The 17705-nt window shown below is 44.9% G+C and overlaps 1 protein-coding gene across 1 annotated transcript in view; it reads left to right on the top strand.

The window, feature by feature from the left end:
• The window catches only part of CNTNAP1 (contactin associated protein 1), a 90213-nt gene that overhangs the window by 17848 nt on the left and 54660 nt on the right, over positions 1-17705 (top strand). Inside the window, exons 5-8 of the mRNA XM_060781283.2 lie at positions 1828-2031; positions 3264-3448; positions 4262-4405; positions 11049-11316. Of these exons, the coding sequence (XP_060637266.2) occupies positions 1828-2031; positions 3264-3448; positions 4262-4405; positions 11049-11316 (801 nt within the window). The remainder of the gene's footprint in view (positions 1-1827; positions 2032-3263; positions 3449-4261; positions 4406-11048; positions 11317-17705) is intronic.

Here is a 17705-nt window from a genome sequence, read left to right as displayed (position 1 = left end):
GTGCCTTCCAAGTCGCCCAGTTTTCTGTGTGCCCAGGGGGGAGTCTCTCATGGGTATCAGCCATTGATTGAAGCTCTGGGTTTGAACCTGCCACTTTTGGATTCCCGCTTGCTGGGGTGTTCTAGAGAGTGTCTCTGTAGATCTTAGAAAACTATTTCTTGATTTAAGTTGTTGACGTGCTGGCTGATACCCAAACAAGGGATGAGCTGGAGATATCTCTGCCTTGGTCCTTTCACTATTGGCTGCTACTTCCTGGCGGATGTCAGGTAATGCAATACCAGCTAAGCAGTGTAACTTCTCCAGTGGCGTAGGGCGCAGACACCCTGTGATAATGCGGCATGTCTCATTAAGAGCCACATCCACTGTTTTAGCATGGTGAGATGTGTTCCACACTTGGCATGCATACTCAGCAGCAGAGTAGCATAGCGCAAGGGCAGATGTCTTCACTGTGTCTGACTGTGATCCCTAGGTTGTGATCCCCAGTTTTTCCATATGAGACTGGTGGAGAACAGTTAAGAGTTTTCAGGTTTTTTCTCTAGTAGTGTGCTGTCACGTGCTGAGCTCCTATAAAAGACTGTAAACAGGACTTACATTCTGTTAGCCCAATGGGATGCCGGGGTTGCCTCAGAGAGAGGTGTTTTGGGATTTTCCTGAAAAGATGGGCTCCAAAGTCCTTAGAGATGCAACAAAATCTTTATTACTGAACAAATAACAAATCTTCAACGATTAGCTTCAAAGTTTTCTTAATAAACTATTGGCTTTCTCAATCTTGCCCCGAAAGACAGGCAACTGTTCCTTCACTGCTGGGAAAATCCCTGACCTCTACCTGGGCAATCTGTCTTCTCTTCTGTTGGCGTGGGACGCCCACACCCAGTCCCATCTGCTTTATGGTTGCCGCAAAGGGCCCTTACCAAACAGAGACTTTGCAAAACTTCCAGGAGGAGGAAGATGTTCACTTCCCAGTGATGGCTGGCTGAAGCGCTGTGGGACTGGATCCCTAGCTAGAGAGCTGTGAGGCTGTATCTGTATATCCCTGGCCAAGCTATGAGGCTATTTTTCCCCGGCCAAGCTGTAAATGATGAAGCCTTTTACAGGAGGCCCTGGTTTAACTCCTGTAAGAAAGGCTTCTCTGTGTGGACTGACCTAAAATGGCTCCTATTCCCTCCAAAACCCAAAAAAGGGGATGGGACTAGGGAACCTAATGATAATTGACAGGTCATTGACCCAATAATTGCAAAGTAAGGAAAGCCATCTCACTGCAAATGCACAGAACCTAAAAATACATGCAACAATCCACAAATGGCAAGGTAAGCTGGAGCTCCTGGTACGGCCATACCAGAACAAGTAGTGATGTTACATGATCTTAAAAGTGGGGTAGATATAGCTTCTGTATCAGTGGGGCAGAAAATTTGCTCCCATTTGCAGTTTGAATTATAATGAAGCTATCCAAGATACTGAACGTATTATAGCAGTGGTTCTCAACCTGTAGGTCCCCAAGTGTTTTGGCCTACAACTCCCAGAAATCTCAGGCAGTTTACCAGCTGTTAGGATTTCTAGGAGTTGAAGGCCAAAACATCCGGGGACCCACAGATTGAGAACCACTGTACTATAGGGTCATGATTCAGCACTTTGTAGAGTTTCGGCACTATTTAGAACAGATTCATCACCTTACTGATATGGAAGCTGCCACTGATAGTGATGAATCTCTTTGGTAAAAGTGGTCCGAAAACTGTTTCTTTTCACAGGGAAAAAGAGAGAGAGGAGAGTTGTTGTTTTTCTTAAACCCAAGTAGCCATTCATTTGTCTATTCTTTTTTTCTCCCTACAGAGTCTGACATCTTATATTTTGATGGTGATGATGCCATTGCCTACAAGTTCCGCACCAGAAGCATTCGTACCACCCAAGACGTGCTTGCGTTCAACTTCAAGACAATGGAACGCGAGGGCCTCCTGATGTATGCAGCCGGGGCCCAGGGAGACTACATCCGGTTGGAACTGCATCAGGCCCAGCTGGTCCTTAGCATGAGTCTTGGTGAGGTTGGGAAGAAGGAGTATGTGTTAACTTGCTACTAAGATAGTAATTGGGTGCTGGAAGGAGGAATTTGTTTATGTAGGAATCAAGCTGAATGTCAAGTCTAATCTGGGCCTATAGCAGTTGGCTTTTGAACAGGACGTGCTCTTTGTGCCCAGTGGGAAGCCGGGGTGCCTCGAGTGAGAGGCCCTAAGGATTTTCCTATACAAAAGTCTTTAGAAGCTTGAAAAGTTTAACAAGGTCCTTTATTATTGCTTAGGTCTTCAACAAAACAAACAAATACTTCTCAGATCTTCAACAAATCAAACCAATGCTTCTTAACTTGTCTACAAAGGACACGCACCTTGCTTGGAGAACTATTTCTTTCTTTAACAAGAAAAACCCTTTTTAACCCCTCCTTGGGCAATCTACTTCCTAAACTTTGCTGGTGTGGGCTCTACTCCCGGCTCCAAACTGCTTCTTGGGTCCTGAGTAGACCTACCAGTCAAGGCTTTGTAGATTCTCCAGCTGGAGTCCTTTGGAACTGTTTTCCCCCAGAATTTTGTAAGAAACGAAGCTTCTCTACAGGTGAAGCTGATTCACATACTGTAGCTAAGCTTTCAACTGTAAGACTGAGCTAAAATGGCTCCCTTTCCTTCCTGAACCCTGGGGAAAGGGGCGGAACTAAAGAACATAATGATGATAGGCAGGTGGCAGGCCCCATAACTGCAACATTTGTATCCCACCTATATCAGCCCGAAGGCGACTCATAATAATAATAATAATAAGAGAGGAAAATCATAAATGTTATAAAAATAATAATAGAGTAAAATAAGGGAAACATAATAATAACGGTAATAATAGAGTAAAATAATAAATGTAATAATAAGAGTAAAATGATTAATGTAATATAATAATAATAATGATAATAATAATAATACATTTTTTTTATTACTAAGGTAGCTGCAAACTCCCAGCATTAAAAGTGATTGTGTCCCATATAAGATCTAGTATTGTATAGTGGTTTGCGTTTTAGGCTATTTATTTTCTGTGGAAATATGTGAACCAATATTCTTGTACCTTTGCTTTCCAAATGTTGGCAGGAAATTCACTTATCTGTGGATGCAGACTCTTTTAGTACTAGCACATATGTAGGCCCAAAGGCAAAGTCACATTTTGAAGGAGAATAGAAAAGTTTATCAAACATAGATTAGCTTCTGCTTTTCTGATGACACTCTTTCCACTCACTTCAGGCAACAGTACACTGAACATGAGTGGAGGGGAGACAATTATGAAAATGGGAAATCTTCTGGATGACCAGCACTGGCACCAACTTCGACTTGACCGCTACAGGCAGTATGTCAACTTAAGCCTGGATGGAGAAGTTCTACACTTTCGTCTCAATGGGGCGTTTGAGCAGCTTGACTTGGACAGAGAGGTGATGTGATGGACAGCAACTTCCACATTATCAACATACAAGTTATATTTGTTATGACCTGATGAAGGATATAAAACTTCTTAAGCCTAGATCAAACTTTTGTCTACCTTTTTTGTTGAGGCTGGTGTCTGCTTAGGCCCTACAGCAATGGTTCTCAACCTGGGGTCCCCAGATGTTTTTGGCCTACAAATCCCAGAAATCCCAGCCAGTGTACCAGCTGTTAGGATTTCTGGGAGTTGAAGGCCAAAAACATCTGGGCACCCCAGGTTGAGACCCACTGCCCTACAGTGATCTCCAGGCTTAGCTCCCTTCTTTCATTGGTTAAGCCTGGGTTGTATTTGGACATTGGGAAATCATGTGGAATGCCTGGAATGCTGTGTCCAATTCTGAGTACCGCAATTTAAGGGATATATTGACAAGTTGGAATGTATCCAGAGGAGGGTGACTAAAATGATCAAGGATCTGGGGAACAAGCCCTAAGAGCTGGGCATGTTTAGCCTGCAGCAGAGAAGGCTGAGAGGAGATATGATGGCCATGTATGTGAGGGGAAGTCATAGGGAGGAGGAAGCAAGCTTGTTTGCTGCCCTGGAGACTAGGACATGGAACAGTGGCTTCATACTATAGGAAAGGAGATTCCACCTGAACATTAGGAAGAACTTCCTAACTAGCTGTTCAGTAGTGGAACTCTCTGCCCCTGAGTGTGGTGGAGGCTCCTTCTTTGGAGGCTTTTAAACAGGCTGGATGGCCCATGAGGTGTCTTCCAATGCTATGATTCTGTGTGTCTGCTTAACCTTCTTGTTCCGGTCTTTGTAGATCTTTTTTGGAGGAGTGATGAACTATGAAAAACATCGCCTTGCTTATCATCTGAATTTTCGTGGCTGTATGGAAAACATTGTCTACAACCTGGTCTACATAAGTACTATGGCAAGGCTCCGCAAACCTAACATCCGAGTTGAGGTGAGGGATGAATGCATGATCCTAGCATCATGTCCCAAATGCACTTTATTAGAGATTTAAGATTGTCTGCACACCGCACCTGTCTCTAAAAACCTATCAATTTCACCTGTCATGTCCAGCACTTTTTAAATTTTATTCATTACATTTGGCCTGGCCTTAATTTTTAAATGCGTCGTGGTGTTATTGTCTAATGTTTATTGCAATTGCTTTATGTTTATTGTTTTGCTTTATGAGTTTTATTGTTGTATTTGTTATGCTGTTGTTTTTTGAGGGTCTTGACCTTTTGTAAGCCGCACCGAGTCCTTCAGGAGATGTTAGCGGGGTATAAATAAAGATAATAATAATAATAATAATAATAATAATAATAATTGACTTGGATTTATAATGGTCCTGGCCGCCGCCTCAGAAGGGCCAGGTCTGAGGGGAAGGCTCCCCATGTGGCCTAGCCGACCAGGGGAGCCTTCCCCACTCGGCCCTCAACCCCTGCTTGGCTCGGAAGGGGCGAGGGTTGAGGGGAAGGCTCCAAATGCGGCCTAGCAGGCCGGGGGAGCCTTCCCAACTCGGCCCTTGCTAGGCTCGGAAGGGGCCAGGGGAAGGCTGCCCACGCGGCCTAGCCACCCAAGTCTGATCCAGGTCCCTCATGGGTGGAGGTCGGTTTCTCTGTTTGTGAGTGAACCACAACTCTCAGAAACAACAAAGTGTCGTCTTCCCATCTGTACAAACCGCTCTGAGACGCCATCGAGGTGCTTGGCCCTGCCAACGCGACCGTCCCGCCCGAGGCCCCGAGGGGGGCCGTCACCACGGCCCCCCAAGTCATGGAGATCAGCATGACCGTGTTTTGCAGGGTGTCCCACAGCCCCACGCCTTCCGCCCCCTCGGTGGACCAGCGGTATTCTCTCCCGGAGGTGCCTCTTCTTGACCTGATCCCGGCCAAGAAGAGGAAGGCTGAGGAAATGGAGGCGGAGCCTCAGCAAGACAAGAGGACAGGGAAGAGAAGACGCCCTAATAGTGGAAGAAGCGGGCCCTTGGCCCTTGGCCCTGTACCATCTGGTGGTCTCTTCCACTTCAGCTTAGCGCTCCGGTCGCCCTCCCTGGTCGGAACTGCCTTTTAAAAAGCAAACACTGCAACCCTGCTACATTGCCGGCCACCTCCACCTCCAGCTCCGCCTGTAATGCAATCGTATTCCTTCCCAAGAGGAGGACGCCAACGCACCCGCCCCACCCGAGGAGAAGATGCCTTCCTTCATGCTCCACCTGTGCCAGATAACCCAAGGAAGACGGGGTACTTTCTGGGCTCCTTTGCTGGCACCGTGTATGGCTGCAACGTCCACCACGATGGCCATTCGACCTCGAACCCCGGGGCCAACTTCGTCACCACGGCCCCCCAAGTCATGGAGATCAGCATGACCATGTTCTGCAGGGTGTCCCACAGCCCCACGCCTTCCGCCCCCTCGGTGGACCAGCGGTATTCTCTCCCGGAGGTGCCTCTTCTTGACCTGATCCCGGCCAAGAAGAGGAAGGCTGAGGAAATGGAGGTGGAGCCTCAGCAAGACAAGAGGACAGGGAAGAGAAGACGCCCTAATAGTGGAAGAAGCGGGCCCTTGGCCCTTGGCCCTGTACCATCTGGTGGTCTCTTCCACTTCAGCTTGGCGCTCCGGTCACCCTCCCTGGTCGGAACTGCCTTTTAAAAAGCCAACACTGCAACCCTGCTACATTGCCGGCCACCTCCACCTCCTCCAGCTCCGCCTGTAATGCAATCGTATTCCTTCCCAAGAGGAGGACGCCAACGCGCCCGCCCCACCCGAGGAGAAGATGCCTTCCTTCATACTCCACCTGTGCCAGATAACCCAAGGAAGACGGGGTACTTTCTGGGCTCCTTTGCTGGCACCGTGTATGGCTGCAACGTCCACCACGATGGCCATTCGACCTCGAACCCCGGGGCCAACTTCGTCACCACGGCCCCCCAAGTCATGGAGATCAGCATGACCATGTTCTGCAGGGTGTCCCACAGCCCCACGCCTTCCGCCCCCTCGGTGGACCAGCGGTATTCTCTCCCGGAGGTGCCTCTTCTTGACCTGATCCCGGCCAAGAAGAGGAAGGCTGATGAAATGGAGGTGGAGCCTCAGCAAGACAAGAGGACAGGGAAGAGAAGACGCCCTAATAGTGGAAGAAGCGGGCCCTTGGCCCTTGGCCCTGTACCATCTGGTGGTCTCTTCCACTTCAGCTTGGCGCTCCGGTCACCCTCCCTGGTCGGAACTGCCTTTTAAAAAGCCAACACTGCAACCCTGCTACATTGCCGGCCACCTCCACCTCCTCCAGCTCCGCCTGTAATGCAATCATATTCCTTCCCAAGAGGAGGACGCCAACGCGCCCGCCCCACCCGAGGAGAAGATGCCTTCCTTCATGCTCCACCTGTGCCAGATAACCCAAGGAAGACGGGGTACTTTCTGGGCTCCTTTGCTGGCACCGTGTATGGCTGCAACGTCCACCACGATGGCCATTCGACCTCGAACCCCGGGGCCAACTTCGTCATCACGGCCCCCCAAGTCATGGAGATCAGCATGACCGTGTTCTGCAGGGTGTCCCACAGCCCCACGCCTTCTGCCCCCTCGGTGGACCAGCGGTATTCTCTCCCGGAGGTGCCTCTTCTTGACCTGATCCCGGCCAAGAAGAGGAAGGCTGAGGAAATGGAGGCGGAGCCTCAGCAAGACAAGAGGACAGGGAAGAGAAGACGCCCTAATAGTGGAAGAAGCGGGCCCTTGGCCCTTGGCCCTGTACCATCTAGTGGAACCGCGGCATCTCTTCCACTTCAGCTTGGAGCTCCGGTTGCCCTCCCTCGTCGGAAGTGCCTTTTTAAAAGCAAACACTGCAACCCTGCTACGTTGCCGGCCACCTCCACCTCCAGCTCCGCCTGTAATGCAATCGTATTCCTTCCCAAGAGGAGGATGCCACGATACAGATGGTCCTCTTCAAAACCTTACGTTCCTCTGAACACGAGTCAGAAGATGGATGAGATCGACCAATTAGAGGAGGAGCCCATGGAGGTGGATGGGCGGCCATTGCCTGCGGAGGACATGGAGGTCACAGAAGCCGGGGCCACTGCTGCCTTTCAATGGAGGTAGATTTTTTAGATCTATGTTAGATTATTTATTGAATAAGGGGGGGGGGGGGGCTAGGGAGGGAGGGAGCGGTGACTCTATATTTACATATTTATATTTATATATTATGGTCCTGTCTAGGAACACTTGCTTGTACTATAGATGTGCTCCCAGGTTCTTTCCTGTTACTGATATGCAAAACAAGACTAGAGAGGCTGCGTGACTGTAGCTCCCAAGGTATCTATGCACATTTGGAGGGTTTTGGAGCCACCACTGAGCATCGCAGCCTCTGCATTATTATTTTTCTGCTCATAAATATGTAAGTCAGGCATGTAGCCGGGGGGGGGGGGGGGGGCTCGGGGGGCTCGGGGGGCTTCAGCCCCCCCCCGAAATTCTCATGGTGGTTCGCGAAAAGGCCTTACTGGTGCATTATTTAAACTGTTATGTTTATTCATATCATGATCTGATCACCATACTCAATATATCCCATATGCATGGGAGTATTCGGGTAATGATACAAAAGGTTTGCTAGGCTAGACCCTCTTTCACTCAGACTCAGCCCCCCCGAAACTCAGCCCCCCCCGAAACCCCCCCTGATTTTTTTTGCCCCCCCCCCCCCCCCCCCCCCCCGCGAAACGAAATCCTGGCTACGGGCCTGATGTAAGGCAATACAAAAATGACCAGGTGGGAGAAGTCCAGAACATTTTCCTTTAAACAAAATGAATGCTATGTCAGGGATAATAACTGTGGCTCTTCAAATGTTTTTGGATTATAATTCACAGCATCCCATGCCATTGGCTATGCTGCCAATTGTAGACCATCTGTCAGGGGCACTTTGTATTTTTCCTGCATGGCAGGAGGTTGCACTACATCAGGGGTCCTCAAACTAAGGCCCGGGGCCCGGATATGGCCCTCCAAGGTCATTTACCCGGCCCTCACTCAGAGTCAACCTGAAAGCACCGGGATTGTGGCACAGCTGGCTGAGTGTCAGCTGCATTAAGATCACTCTGACCAAAAGGTCATGAGTGCGAAGCCAGCCCGGGTTGGAGTGGGTTTCCAACCAATTGTGTGTAGCCTGTTGTTGACCTTTGCAACCCAAAAGACAGTTGCATTTGTCAAGTACGAAAATTAGGTACCACCTTGTGTGGGGAGGCTAAATTAATTAATTTATGAGGCCATAAAAAAGACTCCAGCAAAGCACTCCAGCAAAAAAAGCATGCGGGGAATGCGGAAGTACTTCATCAGCGTCGCAGATGGACGATGAAAGCAACAGCTCTCTGGCAGCCAGAAAAGTTAAATAGCCTCTGTGTATGTCTGTATATGTTGTATGTCAAAATTGGCATTGAATGTTTGTCATATATGTGTACACAGTAATCCGCCCTGAGTCCCCTGCGGGGTGAGAAGGGCGGAATATAAATACTGCAAATAAATAAATAAAAAAGCACACAACATCAACAATTCTATACCACAGAGCTTTCTCTGTGGTGCCCCCCCCCCCCCCCGGCTCTAGAACTCACTCTCCAGGGATATTAGGCAAGCCCCCATGCTAGCAACCTTCAGGAGGAATTTGAAAACCTGGCTATTCCAATGTGCCTTCAGTGACTGAATGTAAGAAACTCCCTGGCCAAATTTTGCACTAAATGTCCTTAGAAGCATTTTATTTATGGTTTGGGCAATTGAATCCTCCCTCATTCTCGGATCCTCATCCTGATCATTTAGATTGTCCTATCTCCCAGTGTTTTGGGCCCTGCCCAGTGAAATCCTTTGTTTTAATTGCTTGTTTTATATTGTTTATGTCGTTTATTTTATTTCTTTGTATTTTATGTATTTTATTTTCTGGTATTGTTTGTGTTTCTATTATAATGTATGTACTGTACTGATGGGCGTGGCTTCATGTAAGCCGCACAGAGTCCCCTTGGGGGAGATGGAGCGGGGTATAAATGAAGTATTATTATTATTATTATTATTATTATTATCGTCATCATCATCAGCAGCAGCAGCCAAAAGCAGGCCCACACTTCCCATTTTTCTTGTCCTGGTGAAGGGAGTTGGACTGGATGGCCTTAAGTCAGTGGTTCTCAACCTGAGGTTCCCAAATGTTTTTGCCCTACAGCTCCCAGAAATCCCAGCCAGTTCACCAGCTGTTAGGATTTCTGGGAATCGAAGGCCAAAAACATTTGGGGACCCCAGGTTGAGAACCACTGCCTTAAGTATTTTCTGTTGGTCACGGGGTTCTGTGTGGGAAGTTTGCCCCAATTCTGTCGTTTGTGAGGTTCAGAATGCTGTTTGATTGTAGGTGAACTATAAATCCCTGTAACTACAACTCCCAAATGTCAAGGTCTATTTTCCCCAAACTCCATCTGTGCTCATATTTGGGCATATGGAATATTCATGCCAAGTTTGGTCCAGAACCATCATTGTCTGAGTCCACAGTGCTGTCTGGATGTAGGTGAACTACGACTTCAAAACTCAAGGTCAATGCCCACCTATCCCTCTCCCAGTGTTTTCTGTTGTTCATGGGAGTTCTGTGTGCCTAGTTTGGTTCAATTCCATCATTGGTGGAGTTCAGAATGCTCTTTGATTGTGGGTGAACTATAAATCCCAGCTACTACAACTCCCATCAATTTTTGAGTGATAGTCACTCCTTGGGTTAGTAGGTGTCTTGTGTCCAAATTTGGTGGCAATTCGTCCAGTGCTTTTTGAGTTATGTCAATCCCACAAACGAACATTACATTTTTATTTATATAGATTGTATGTATGTATATCTTTTAAGCTGCTCTGAGTCCCCTTCGGGGTGAGATAGACAGCATATAAATGTCGTAAATAAATAATAAATAAATAAATGTGGATGCACTAAATACTAGGGCTGTCCAAACATGGAAAAATTTGTTTCTAAACTCGATTCGTTTTTAGGGTTTTTTTGCGTTTCGTTATTTAAAAGAATTCCGAAATTTTCCTTTAAAAAAGTTCGATATTTACGAAATTTCGGAAATCATAAAACAATTACGAAACAATTACGAATCGATTACGAATCGATTCGTTAATGGCGGCCGCGATCGCGTAATACGCTAAAAAAATTCTGAAGCTTCCCTCTCCCTCTGTTGTTGACTGTTGGTGTGATAATTATATTTTTTTTCACTGAGAAAACAAACAGCAACCCTAAAACTTGCACCAGACATGCGGAAATAATAACGAAACATTTACGAATCAATAACGAATCAATAACGAATCAATAACAAAACAATTACGAAACAATTACGAAACGAATTGGAAAAATTCGTTTCGTTTTTTAGTTGCTCCTGAATGGTTCAATATCGCTTCGTTATAAAAAAAATGAATTTTCAACGAATTACGAAATTACGAAACGAAACCGCCCAGCCCTACTAAATACTAAACTGTGGATGCACTAAATATATGTGTTCCTGCTTTGAGGGAGAGCTGGTTTGGTTGCTGTCCTCTTCTCAATCTTTCTTCTGACTTATTGTGGCAGCTGCTGCATCTTTACTATGAGGAATTTTTCTTCACTGTCTTGTTCTTTGTTGCAGGGTCACATTGGTTTTTTCTGTCGGGATAACTTCTTGTTCCCTTTTACCTTTGCTGGGGTCAACAACTTCTTGCAAGTGCCAGGGTATCCTCGGCGCAATAAACTGATGGTCAGCTTCAGCTTCCGCACATGGGACGTTGTGGGGCTGCTTTTGTACACACCTTTTGCAGATGACCTGGGATATCTTGAGATGGTGCTGAGTGATGGGCAGATCAATGTAACCATTGCTCAGCCGAAAACCAAAACAAAGAAGCTGGAATTTGGAGCAGGTAGGATGGCAGGGGTTGGAAATGATGTTTAACTAACTAACTAACTAACTAACTAACTATATGTCCCATAATGCAGAGATGGGTGGTGTCTCACTAGGATGTGTTGGTTTCCTTGGAGGATGTACCATACCTACATGACATCCCTTTTCATCTGACTGTTAGATTTATTGGCCTGTAATATTATGGTGGTGATATTGAGACTTCCAGTTTGCAAGCTATGTCTCCCATATGTGTAGGTGAACCTTCTTGGCTATCTGAGGCCCCTTCCACACAACTGAATAAAATCCCACATTATCTGCTTTGAACTGGATTAAATGGCAGTGTGGACTCAGTTAACCCAGTTCAAAGCAAATATTGTGAGATTTTCTGCCCTGATATTCTGGGTTATATGGTTGCGTGGAAGGGTTCCTAGTTCTCTTCTCCAGTTAAGTTTGATGGCAATTGGTGCCCTCATTACCTACCTCCTAGTACAGAGCTTGGCACATTGTTTTTAAAAGCTTGATTCATGTTGCAAGTGAGCCCAAACAAGTACCATATATTCTGGCGTATAAGACTACTTTTTAACCTAAGAAAATCTTCTCAAAAGTCAGGGGTCGTCTTATACACGGGAGTCATCTTATACGCTGGAGTAGCCTTATGCATGGGAGACATCTTATATGCGGGAGTAGTCTTATATGCTGGGAGTCGTCTTATAGAGCGGATGCTTAAACTTCCAATCTGGATGGGAGAATCTGTGGTTGCTGCATATGGTGGGGTGAGTTTGAAAATGGCAATGGCCACGTCCCTGCCGTATGCAGTGACTGAATGAAAGCATTAAGGGCAATGCTGTACAAGTATGGTAGAAGAAAATCCATTCATCAGGATTCGTGGACTTAATGCGGTCCCGATGGTGAGGTGAAGGGGCGCCTCACCAGGAAGTTGTAAATAAAGGGCAGAGCAAGTTGCAGGTGTCCGGGGCGCCCGGGGTATGGGAAAAAGAGATAGAGTGGCTCTGGGCCCAGAAAAACACACCTCTTTTACCTGTCTGGCCCTCCCTTGTATACTATTATCGTACCTCCTCCTCTGCCTCTCAGATCTCACTCCTGAAGCCTGCAGTGAAGTGGTGCAGGTGCGCATGTGCGAAATCTGAGAGGCAGAGAAGGAGGTACAGTAATAGGAAAATTACCATATTGAAATCAAATCTGATGCTTTAAAATTTTTATTTGGTGTGTTGAAAGAGGGGTTGTCTTATATGGCGAGTATATCCCAAACTCTGTATTTTAACTGGAAAAGTTGGGGTCGTCTTATATGCCCAGTCGTCTTATATGCCAGAATATAATTCATGTATATTACCAGAGAAGTGTTTTCTTTGAAAAATCTTTGATTGTGACTTTTTAACTAAGTCAGCCATCACACTCCCGTTCCAAGCAAAACTTTCCAAGGCTCATTTCACTGGAAAACCTTCAAAACCTTAAAATAGCTCATTATCTGTAATTACTGATCTGAGTTAAGCATCAACGTGTTAGCAGACAGTGAGTGACAATTTGATCCTCAAAAAATAAATTATGGGGTTTTGCTACATTAAGAGTATAATGTACTCATTAGTTATATATATATATATATATATATATATATATATATATATATATATAGCAATGACTTGACATGTTATTTCCAGATTGTTTCCAGGTGTTTCTGTGGGTTCTCACTGAAAACTAATACTGAAGCTAAAACCTCATCCATGGCCAAACTGGAAGACATCAGCAGTCTGTAGGGTTCCCTTTGCCACTTCCTCTTCTGGATAAACAAATGTGTCTGTCTATCTGTTAGTGCCAAGATGTGGGTGTACAAGTAGACTGACTCAATCTGCAGTGATGCAATACTTTAAATGCTTTTGTATGATTTTTACGAACAATATGGTATCCAGCAACTATTAACTCGTTTTTAAAGATTTGGGAAAAGGAATCTCAGGCTGCTAGTTTTTCTTCCTTATTGATCAATGCAAAGGACACACTTTACCCCCTTGACCTTGTTGAAAGACATGTTTTCACCCATAAAGGGTGAAAGGGAATAGGGTAGAAGCACTGGCAACGGTAATCCACGCAATAGTCACCACTAGGTTGGACTATTGCAATGCCTTATATGCCGGCCTTCCGAAGTCAACAACTCAGAAGATTCGGATGGTCCAAAATGCGGTGGCCAGGCTGCTAGCGGGATCATCTATAAGATCCCATATTACACCGATTCTACAACAACTGCATTGGCTACCAATAGAACATCGGATCTCTTACAAGATACTGATCCTGACATTTAGACCTCAAAATGGCCAAGGACCTTTATATCTTAGGGACCGCCTCATTCTTTTTTCCCATCAGTGGTTACCTCGATCCACCCAAGAAAATCTCCTATGCATACCAGGCCCTAGGGAGGTACACCTGGAAGCTACAAGGCGTAGAGCTTTTTTGATCTATGCTCCAGTTCTGTGGAACTCATTACCTCCATATATTAGAGCAATGTCGGAGTTGCGACCTTTTGTAAAGGCGCTCAAGACTTGGCTGTTTGGTTGTGCATTTAAGTAAAGTGAGCAGATCTAATTTGCCAAATAGTCACTGCTGTATGTTTTTATGTTGAATGTTTTTATATTGTGTAAATGCTATTTTAAATTGTAAGTCGCTCAGAGCACCTTGGTGGAGAGCAACTAATTAAGAAATAAAGTGAAGTGAAGTGAAGTGAAGTACCACTGGGACTGTGAATTATACAAGAGTCTTGAAGTGCCAAATTCCAAATAAAGATCAGCAAAAACTGTATCAAACGTTCAAAGCCAGTGGGTTGTTGTAGGTTTTTCCGGGCTATATGGCCATGTTCTGGAGGCAATTTTTCTCCTGACGTTTCGCCTGCATCTATGACCAGCATCCTCAGAGGTAGAGAGGTCTGTTGAAAGCCTTCAACAATACGTTCAAAGCCAGGCTTGCTTTAAGCCATGGAGAAGAAGTCCAGAGTAGTTTTTATAACTCAATAACTCTATGAATTGGCAATGAAGGAGCAAAAGGCGACTCTGTGGATTAATGGTTTATCCGCAGAAGAATTCACAGTAGAAAAAGGAACAAGACAAGGTTGTCCATTGTCTCCACTCATCTTTATAATGTCTCTAGGAATTTTGCTGAAAAATATAAAAGAAGACGAAAATCTAATTGGATCAAAGGTTGGGAAACAAATGTATAAATATAGAGCTTTTGTGGACGATCTGATATGCATAATTGAAGACCCAAGAGAAAATACTTTGAAATGGTTAGACAAAACCGAGGAATTTGGAAAAAACGCGGGATTTAAATTAAACAGGAAAAAAAATTGATATTAACGAAAAACATATCAAAGAAAAATCAAAACATCTAACTGAATAGACTGGCATACAAATAGCATCTAAAATAAAATATTTAGGAATCTACTTAACCTCAAGAAATTTACACCTTTTAAAAAACAATTATGAGAAGAAATGGGAAGAAATCAGAAAAGACTTTAAAAATTGGAGTACCTTAAATCTCTCCATTATGGGAAGGCTAGCCATGATAAAAATGAATGTGTTGCCTAAAATGCTCTATATTTTCCAAAACCTACTGTAACACCAGGGAGGGAAGCTACCAGTTTGTTAAAGAAGCATGTACCTATGTGCAGTCCTCTGCCAACACTCATGTACCTATGTGCCTATGTGCAGTCCTCTGCCAACACTGGATACAATTGATATTTTTGTTGCGAACTTGAGTTACAGTCATGTATAATATACTTGCTGCACTTTCCTGAAATAGGCTTTCAATGTTTCTCATTTACCAAGATGGTATTTGCTTTACACATACAGGACTAAAAGTACTTTCCGATTCAAGCACCACTGGCTTTTCTTTAGGTTCCCAAAACTTGTACTCTATTTGACTAGCGGCTTACTTTTCTAACAGGATTTATTAACTACCATTCATGAACAGGAATCCCTAACTCTCTGTCCTTCACAAACTGCAATCCCTACTCAACTAACTCTCTTTTTAAAAAACTCTCCCTCTAACTCCCCTCCTTTTTGAACTTAACTCCGCCCCTTTAGAATGTTCGGCCCTGCTCTTCCCAACTGTCATTTTGTCTCCCAACCTGTTGAAATCCTGGGGCTATGCTAATCTGCATATGACCAATCAGCCTCCATATGCAAATAAATCCTGTCCCTCTGTTGCTATCCTCTCTTGTCTCTAATCTTCCTTATCTGCCCCCTGCGAACATAGATCTATACACTAAAATTTTCACACAGAGTAACAAATTCGCTATACCTACCCATACTCAGAAACAATAATTTTTTTAACCAGTGGAATAAAGAAATAGCTAAGTTCATATGGAAAGCGAAGAAACCAAGGATAAAACGCGTATACCTAATAGATTCAACATCAAGGGGTGGTCTAGGTTTACCAGATTTGAAACTCTATTATGAAGCCTGCGGATTAGATTGGATAAAGGAATGGATTTTATTAAAAAGAGAAAGACTATTGACACCCCAGACATCCTGAGGAGTGAGGTTGAATGGGCCTTAAGAAGCATTGCTAACAACAAGGCAGCAGGAGACGACGGGATCCCAGCTGAATTGTTTAAAATCTTAAAAGATGATGCTGTCAAGGTGATGCATGCCATATGCCAGCAAATATGGAAAACACAAGAATGGCCATCAGACTGGAAAAAATCAACTTACATCCCCATACCAAAAAAGGGAAATGCGAAAGACTGCTCCAACTTCCGTACAGTGGCCCTTATTTCTCATGCCAGTAAGGTAATGCTCAAGATCCTGCAAGGAAGACTCCAGCAATACATGGAGCGAGAGTTGCCAGATGTTCAAGCTGGGTTTAGAAAAGGCAGAGGAACGAGAGACCAGATTGCCAATATCCCGTGGATAATGGAGAAAGGCAGGGAGTTTCAGAAAAATATCTACTTCTGCTTCATTGACTATTCTAAAGCCTTTGACTGTGTGGATCATAATCAATTGTGGCAAGTTCTTAGTGGTATGGGCATCCCAAGCCACCTTGTCTCTCTCCTGAGGAATCTGTACAAGGACCAAGTCGCAACAGTCAGAACTGACCACGGAACAACAGACTGGTTCAAGATTGGGAAAGGCGTACGGCAAGGCTGCATACTCTCACCCAACCTTTTTAACTTGTATGCAGAACACATCATGCGATGTGCGGGGCTTGATGAGTGCAAAGCTGGGGTGAAAATTGCTGGAAGAAACATTAACAACCTCAGATATGCAGATGACACCACTCTGATGGCCGAAAGTGAGGAGGAGCTGAGGAACCTTCTAATCAAGGTGAAAGAAGAAAGTGCAAAAGCTGGGTTGCAGCTAAACATCAAAAAAACCAAGATTATGGCAACAAGAATGATTGACAACTGGAAAATAGAGGGAGAAAATGTGGAGGCCATGACAGACTTTGTATTTCTAGGTGCAAAGATTACTGCAGATGCAGACTGTAGCCAGGAAATCAGAAGACGCTTACTTCTTGGGAGGAGAGCAATGTCTAGTCTCGATAAAATAGTAAAGAGTAGAGACATCAGACTGGCAACAAAGATCCGCCTAGTCAAAGCCATGGTATTCCCTGTAGTAACCTATGGATGTGAGAGCTGGACCTTAGGGAAGGCTGAGCGAAGGAAGATCGATGCTTTTGAGCTGTGGTGTTGGAGGAAAGTTCTGAGAGTGCCTTGGACTGCGAGAAGATCCAACCAGTCCATCCTCCAGGAAATAAAGCCCGACTGCTCACTGGAAGGAAGGATACTAGAGACAAAGTTGAAGTACTTTGGCCACATCATTAGGAGACAGCAAAGCCTGGAGAAGACAATTATGCTGGGAAAAGGGGAAGGCAAAAGGAAGAGGGGCCGACCAAGGGCAAGATGGATGGACGGCATCCTTAAAGTGACTGGACTGACCTTGAAGGAGCTGGGGGTGGTGACGGCCGACAGGGAGCTCTGGCGTGGGCTGGTCCATGAGGTCACGAAGAGTCAGAGACGACTGAACGAATGAACAACAATTGACACTGGAAGGCTTTGATTTAAGAATCGGGTGGCATGCATATCTCTGGTACAATAAAATTAAAAAGGAAAAAAACCTTCAATAACACTGTTCAACGGAGAAAAAGTTTCGGGCCTGAAAATAGCTGTTCTTTTATGATTTTGGGGTGCTGAAAATGAAAATGACATTTAAAAATGTATATTGGCTCTAGTTTTTATGATATAAGCAATCACGTGATCACGTATGGTTGAAAAAAAAAGCATGTTGTGACTTACACTATGGAAGATTCTAAAATACTCTAGAAAGTTTGATGACGCAGTATTAGTGCCGTGTGCAAAAGCCAGAAAGCCCTATATAAGGCCATACTTTTGAACGGTGAGGGTCA

Source organism: Anolis sagrei, chromosome 6 (genome assembly GCF_037176765.1).
Source record: "Anolis sagrei isolate rAnoSag1 chromosome 6, rAnoSag1.mat, whole genome shotgun sequence".
NCBI classification, from domain to species: Eukaryota; Metazoa; Chordata; class Lepidosauria; order Squamata; family Dactyloidae; genus Anolis; species Anolis sagrei.
The sequence above is the reverse complement of the archived record's forward strand: the minus strand, read 5'-3'. Positions and strand labels throughout refer to the sequence as shown.